The sequence below is a fragment of the Berghia stephanieae genome, chromosome 9, assembly GCF_034508935.2.
Source record: "Berghia stephanieae isolate SIO BIC M18660-M18661 chromosome 9, UCSD_Bste_1.3, whole genome shotgun sequence".
Classification (NCBI taxonomy): Eukaryota; Metazoa; Mollusca; class Gastropoda; order Nudibranchia; family Aeolidiidae; genus Berghia; species Berghia stephanieae.
In genome coordinates this window covers 18,535,872-18,543,661 of record NC_088368.1, presented here as the reverse complement: position 1 = coordinate 18,543,661, position 7,790 = coordinate 18,535,872, and the positions used below count along the sequence as shown (strand labels likewise).

Sequence of the window (7,790 nt, the reverse complement as noted above, 5' to 3'; positions counted from 1 at the left end):
TAATATAAATCATCCCCATTAAAACATGGAATTTGCGACACACCTCCACACGTTCCTCGGACAAACATATTTGGTTGTTTATAAAATACAACGTGAATGATATCGACTCTCTTTCTGATCGTTGGTATTGTTTTTGTACCGCAAGATGGCGACTAGTTATCACCCGATCTTCTCGATCATATTATGTTATACTTCTGGGTGGCAATGTTATGAGCTTAGCCAAGCGCATACTATCTATTGATCAAGCGGTATAACAGTGTGGATATTTTATTTAGACACATTCCATCGATAGTAAAACCCGTGTCGTTCCCCATATTATTACATTTTCTGATGTGTTTCTCAATTTTCAGGTTCGGGTGAGCTCAAAAGTGCCACCGACATTGAAGCTGGTAAAGGAACCAAGGTAATTACTTCTACTACTACTACTACTACTACTACTACTACTACTACTACTACTACTACTACTACTACTACTACTACACTACTACTACTACTACTACTACTACTACTACTACTACTACACTACTACTACTACTACTACTACTACTACTACTACTACTACTACTACTACTACTACTACTATACTACTATACTACTACTACTACTACTACTACTACTACTACTACTAACTACTACTACTACTACTACTACTACTACTACTACTACTACTACTACTACTACTACACTACTATACTACTACTACTACTACTACTACTACTACTACTACTACTACTACTACTACACTACTACTACTACTACTACTACTACTACTACTACTACTACTGCTACTACTACTACAACTAATACTAACACTGCCATTACTACTACTTCTACTACTACTACTACTACTACTACTACTACTACTACTACTACTACTACTACTACTACTACTACTACTACAAACGCCACCATCACAACATTTTCACATGTATAATTCAAGTTTCTCTTCCCCTTCTCTTCCCTCTCTCTGTCTTAGGGAGACAAAAAGACAAATTCAGGTGGAGACAAAGGAGGATATGGTGAGATGAAAAAGGGAAAGCCAAAACACAGCGGTGACAAAGATGGAGATATGAGCGGTGATAAGAGCGGCGACATGAGCGGCGACATGAGTGGTGATGTGAGCGGTGACATGAGCGGTGATGTGAGCGGTGGTATGAGCGGCGATAAGAGAATGCTCAGAGCTATGGCCCGACTTTTGAGACAAATGGAGAGCGGAGACGCTGACGTGAGCGGCGAAGAAAAGGGCAAAGGAAAAGGCAAAGGGAAAGGCAGGGGAGACAAAGACGGAAAAGGTTCTGGAGATATGGCGGTGACAAGACCGTCCTTCTATGGAGATATGGTGTGAAAAGAGCGAAAGGGCAAGGGAAAGAAGGCAAAGCTCTGGTGAAGAGCGGCGACATGAGCGGCGACATGAGTGGTGATAGACGCGCATGAACGGTGATAAGAGCGGCGACATGAGCGGCGACATAGCGGTGACATGAGGTGGTGTGAGCGGTGATGTGAGCGGTGGTGTGAGCTGCGATAAGGAATGTCAGAGCTATGGCCGACTTTGAGACAAATGGAGAGCGGAGATGCGACGTGAGCGGCGAAGAAAAGGGCAAGAAAAGGCAAAGGAAGGAGGGAGACAAAGACGGAAAGGTTCTGGAGATATGGGCGGTGACAAACGGTCCTTCCTCTGGAGATATGGATGGTGAAAGAGCGAAGGGCAAGGAAGGAAAAGGAAAGGATTGGTGTAAGAGCGGCGACATGAGCGGTGATAGAGCGGCACATGAGCGGTACGTGATGAGGGGACATATGAGTAGGGTTGAGCATGAGTGTGAGCTATGCGGTGCATGGAGCGGGGTGTGAGCGGCGAAAAAAGGAAGCGGGGACAAGCGGAAGTCTAAATGGCGGGAGACGGCTTCGGGAGAATGGAGGAAAAGGCGAAAGGGAAAGGGAAAAAGGGAAAAGGTCTGGAAAGGGCGGGCAAGGTTTTGGGAAGGAAGGTGAAAAGAGGCGAAAGGCAGGGAAGACGGCTGTGATGGGGAGGTGTGAGAGTGGTGTAGCGGCGATAGAGTGTCATAGCTGCCGATTTGGAATGGAGCGGGGTGTGACGGCAAAAGGAAAAGAGGCATTGAACAAAGGAGCGGAGACAAGACGGAAAAGGGTAGGAAAGGCAAAGGGAAGTAGGGGAGCAAAGAGGAAAAGGCGGAAAGGCGGAAGACGGTCCGGAATAAGGGAAATGAAAGGGAGGAAAAGAGCGCGTGAGTTAAGAGCGGGCATGAGCGGAGACGCGTGAAGGGTAGGTGAGGGGTGGTGAGCGGTGATGTGGCGGTGGTGAGCGGCGATAAGAGAATGCTCAGAGCTATGGCCCGACTTTAAGACAAATGGAGAGGGGACGCTGAGTAGCGGCGAAGAAAAGGGCAAGGAAAAGGAAGGGAAAGGCAGGGGAGACAAAGACGGAAAAGGTTCTGGAGATATGGGCGGTGACAAGACCGGTCCTTCCTCTGGAGATATGGATGGTGAAAAGAGCGGAAAGGGCAAAGGGAAAGGAAAAGGAAAAGGATCTGGTGATAAGAGCGGCGACATGAGCGGTGATAAGAGCGGCGACATGAGCAGTGACATGAGTGGTGACATGAGTGGTGACATGAGTGGTGACATGAGGGGTGATGTGAGCGGTGACATGAGCGGTGATGAGGGGTAATGAGGTGACATGGCGGTGACATGAAGTGGTGATGTGAGTGGTGACAGAGGGGAAGAGTGACATGAGTGGTGACATGAGTGGTGACATGAGTGGTGACATGAGTGGTGACATGAGTGGTGACATGAGTGGTGACATGAGGGGTGATGTGAGCGGTGACATGAGCGGTGACATGAGTGGTGACATGAGGGGTGACATGAGCGGTGACATGAGTGGTGATGTGAGCGGCAGTTTGAGCGGCGATAAGAGAATGCTCAGAGCTATGGCCCGACTGTTAAGACAATTGGAGAGCGGAGACGCTGACGTGAGCGGCGAAGAAAAGGGCAAAGGAAAAGGCAAAGGGAAAGGCAGGGGAGACAAAGACGGAAAAGGTTCTGGAGATATGGGCGGTGACAAGACCGGTCCTTCCTCTGGAGATATGGATGGTGAAAAGAGCGGAAAGGGCAAAGGGAAAGGAAAAGGCTCTGGTGATAAGAGCGGCGACATGAGTGGTGACATAAGTGGTGATAAGAGCGGCGATATGAGTGGTGACATGAGCGGTGACATGAGTGGTGATGTGAGCGGTGGTGTGAGCGGCGATAAGAGAATGCTCAGAGCTATGGCCCGACTTTTGAGACAAATGGAGAGCGGAGACGCTGACGTGAGCGGCGAAGAAAAGGGCAAAGGAAAAGGCAAAGGGAAAGGTAGGGGAGACAAAGACGGAAAAGGTTCTGGAGATATGGGCGGTGACAAGACCGGTCCTTCCTCTGGATATATGGATGGTGAAAAGAGTGGAAAGGGCAAAGGTAAAGGAAAAGGCTCTGGTGATAAGAGCGGCGACATGAACGGTGATAAGAGCGGCGACATGAGCGGCGACATGAGCGGTGACATGAGTGGTGGTGTGAGCGGTGATGTGAGCGGTGGTGTAAGCTGCGATAAGAGAATGCTCAGAGCTATGGCCCGACTGTTAAGACAAATGGAGAGCGGAGACGCTGACGTGAGCGGCGAAGAAAAGGGCAAAGGAAAAGGCAAAGGGAAAGGCACGGGAGACAAAGACGGAAAAGGTTCTGGAGATATGGGCGGTGACAAGACCGGTCCTTCCTCTGGAGATATGGATGGTGAAAAGAGCGGAAAGGGCAAAGGAAAAGGAAAAGGATCTGGTGATAAGAGCGGCGATATGAGCGGTGATAAGAGCGGCGACATGAGTGGTGACTTCAGCGGTGACATGAGTGGTGATGTGAGCGGTGGTGTGAGCGGCGATAAGAGAATGCTCAGAGCTATGGCTCGACTTTTGAGACAAATGGAGAGCGGAGACGCTGATGTGAGTGGAGAAGAAAAGGGCAAAGGAAAAGGCAAAGGGAAAGGTAGGGGAGACAAAGACGGAAAAGGTTCTGGAGATATGGGCGGTGACAAGACCGGTCCTTCCTCTGGAGACATGGATGGTGAAAAGAGCGGAAAAGGCAAAGGGAAAGGAAAAGGAAAAGGATCTGGTGATAAGAGCGGCGACATGAGCGGTGATAAGAGCGGCGACATGAGTGGTGACATGAGCGGTGATAAGAGCGGCGACATGAGCGGCGATATGAGTGGTGATGTGAGCGGTGACATGAGTGGTGATGTGAGCGGTGGTGTGAGCGGCGATAAGAGAATGCTCAGAGCTATGGCCCGACTGTTAAGACAAATGGAGAGCGGAGACGCTGACGTGAGCGGCGAAGAAAAGGGCAAAGGAAAAGGCAAAGGGAAAGGCAGGGGAGACAAAGACGGCAAAGGTTCTGGAGATATGGGCGGTGACAAGACCGGTCCTTCCTCTGGAGATATGGATGGTGAAAAGAGCGGAAAGGGCAAAGGGAAAGGAAAAGGCAAAGGCTCTGGTGATAAGAGCGGCGACATGAGCGGCGACATGAGTGGTGATAAGAGCGGCGACATGAACGGTGGTGTGAGCGGTGACATGAGTGGTGGCGCAAGCGGCGACATGAGTGGCAATACCAGTGGTGGAGACAAGAGAAGGCTGAAGGACCTCACACGATTTTTGAAGGACTTGCAAAACGGAGGCGTCAGTGGCGGCTCCGGAGAAAAAAGCGGTAGCAAAAGCGGCAATGGTGACGCCAAAGGAAAGAAGCCCAAAAGTGGAAAGAAACTGGAAAGAATCGTGGAGTTTGCACGATTTCTAAGAGGGTTTTAAAAGAACCTGGTTTTATTAGAGAATTGTGATTAAACTAAAAGACCGCGAACTTTGAATTTAGATTGTTGGAATACAGATATGAGACATTTCCTTATAAAAGCCAAAAGTCATTGACTGACTGTGATGATAAGTTACAGTTGCTATTAACAATTTTGTTCAAACATATTTTGTTTTTGTTTGTTTGTTTGCTGTTGTTTTAGGTTTTGTTTTGTTTGGTGTTGTTTTTTTTTTTATTGGTTGTTTTGTGCGAGTTGCTATCCATGATTTATTTTATCATTGCAATATGGTTTAAGCTGCCAGTACTCTTTGAAGACGATTTTGTCCCATTTTTATAATCATTATGAAAATTATCATTTCATAACTTTGATTACGCAGTCTGTGATATCGTTTGAATAAAACAGAGAAATTTAACATTTTGTTTTTCAGTTCTTTTGTTTGTTTGTTTGTATTTGTTTTTATTTTTGCTCCCCCCCCCCCCTTTTCAGTTTTAACACTGTAGAAATCAGGATTAAATCCAGTTCTATGGGATTGTTGGCACGTAGGGAACACTGTTTACCTTTTTAAGCTTGATTTCATTTATTATCGTCTAGATGAGTTTTATTTAGGAAAGATTGGCTACACCTCTACTGTTTTTTTTTTTTTTTTGATTTTATTTTTGAACGTTACCGCACTCGACTCAGATGTGAATGAAGGCGGAATAGCCCTTTAGATCAAGCATTTGATCGTCATTCGGTGGCGGATTCATGGTTTTTAATTATCTATTGGAAAGGGGGGGGGGTTATAGCCCTTTCTTTCCTTTTGATCGATACATTTTACATATTTTACTTGGCCTAAATGGGAGACCGAAGTGTCAACTCATATAGAACATATCACAGCAAAGGCAAGAAGGATGTTGATGGTTTTTTCAAAAGGAACATAAACCAATGCCCACGAAGAATAGAATTAAAGCCCAAGCGTACACAGCGCTTATCAGGTCAATATTAGAACACACCAGCGCTCTGTGTGACCCCCACACAAAACAGGACTATAATCCTGATTGAAGATCCTGATACAAGGTTGAAAAGGCACAGAGGGCAGCTGCAAGATTCGCAACTGGATGCAAATTCAGAGAACAGGATTGTGTCACCTCGTCCCTCTAGCAGTCACTTAAATGAAAACCATTGAAAAACCTGCGCATGGTATCCGATTTTCTTACTCGTACTTTGCAAAAATCCATCAACGACCCAAAAGCACCCACCGTCATACCAAACTATATAAGATGCGATTCAGATAGATATGCTACATGTAGATACAATTTGTCACAATACATACAACCATTTACAAGAACAGACAAATCCAAACACAGTCACGAACAATAAATGTCTGGAATGTCCTGCCACCGGACATAACGGGCGTGGAATGCTTAGATACTTTCAAAATATTTTTGATTGCACTCGCTCATCAAAGTAATAAGAGTTCCCTGTTTTGATTGGACTGTAACGGAACATTTGCAGTGATGGGCCCGTGGGGCCTTTTGCAAATACAAGCCATTGGAGATTGAAGATAGGAACTCTCTTATTAGGGTCAAAAGAAGTAGGACATGTGACTGTTTGTTTCATAATTCTTCTTGCTGTAAAACCGCCTAAGATAATTGACGTCATGAAAACCTCAGAATCAGAATGAAATGCAATTCTCGGCTTTTGGAATAATATCGAAGTTTTAAAAAGCCTCAAAATAATTATCCTCAAATCTTATTAACAGGCCAAAGTCTCAAGCTTGTAATAAAGTTCAAATATTACATTAACAATACAATTGTATCATGCATATGGTTGGATTTAAAAGAACAGTTGAAAAGCATTTAGAGCATTCATATACACATTGAAACTTTTGCTACTCGACGCCACTGAATTTGAAATGTTAACAGTTTTAGGTCATGACATTGTACTGTAAAGCATCTGAAAGTTGAAATTAATAACTCTAAAACGTTTTTTAATATAGCGCACATAAGCAAAATCCCCAATCCGTATTGTTTTTAAATGAGAAAAAAAAAAAAAACTAGCCCTATTTTCAGTTGGCCGTGATGATATGGAATAGACATGCAAACATCTTTGACACACAGCAGGGAGTTTTAGTGGGAAAAAATCGCTAAACCTGGATATGAATTATGAAACGGACTATAATAATTAAAGCACAGCTACACATAGACATATAATATAGCTACAATGTAACACATTGTCTTCTGTATACAATCAGTTTGACACACGAAGTGCCACCTTACGCAACGATAGTATCTAAGATTCTCTGACCAAATCTGCCGTACTTGACTATGGAAATAAAAGCATTATAATAATTTTGGTCAGAAACCGCCTCCTTCAACTATAGCTCGATTAATATGACGCCAATCCTGTCAAAAACTCTTAAACCTGAGACTTCTTTAAAGAATTCCTGGAAGTACCAGGTTTGAAAGTTTAAAAAAAAACGAATGCCCTTTTAATATTTGAAGGACGAATTTTTTGGCCAAAATTTTAAAAATGTTTTTATTTTCAGGGTGTAGTAGAAATCTGGAACAGCTGGACATTGACAAAATGCTTTTAAATATTTTGGCCAGAAAACGTTCATATTTTACCGATTATATAAAGCAACCTCCAACATGACCAACTTTTCTTAATTAAACCCGAAACTTATTCACTTCAAGAGGTCTTGGGTTTTAAAATGTTGGCACGTCTGAGATCAATTTGATCAATTGGTGGGGCTATATTATGAAGTAACTATTTTAATGGCCAAAACTTTGGAGGGAATTTTTTACCTCACAGTCGTCTAGTAAAGAGAGCATTGAATGAAATGATTTGTCTTGCAGCGATTAAACTTTAACGAGTCAAAAAAAAAACAACTTGAGATTTTATGTAGCGCAATATCCACAAATCGTACTCGAAGCGCTTTAAAAAGGGACCCTGACTAACAGCAACACGTAAC

At 44.2% G+C, this 7,790-nt stretch overlaps 1 protein-coding gene across 1 annotated transcript in view; it reads left to right on the top strand.

The window, feature by feature from the left end:
• The window catches only part of LOC144979155 (uncharacterized), a 7,891-nt gene extending 5,208 nt beyond the window's left edge, over positions 1-2,683 (top strand). The window contains exons 4-6 of the mRNA XM_078925759.1: positions 351-403; positions 977-1,292; positions 2,448-2,683. Coding sequence (XP_078781885.1) covers positions 351-403; positions 977-1,292; positions 2,448-2,683 — 605 coding nt within the window. The remainder of the gene's footprint in view (positions 1-350; positions 404-976; positions 1,293-2,447) is intronic.
• Positions 2,684-7,790: the final 5,107 nt, after the last annotated feature.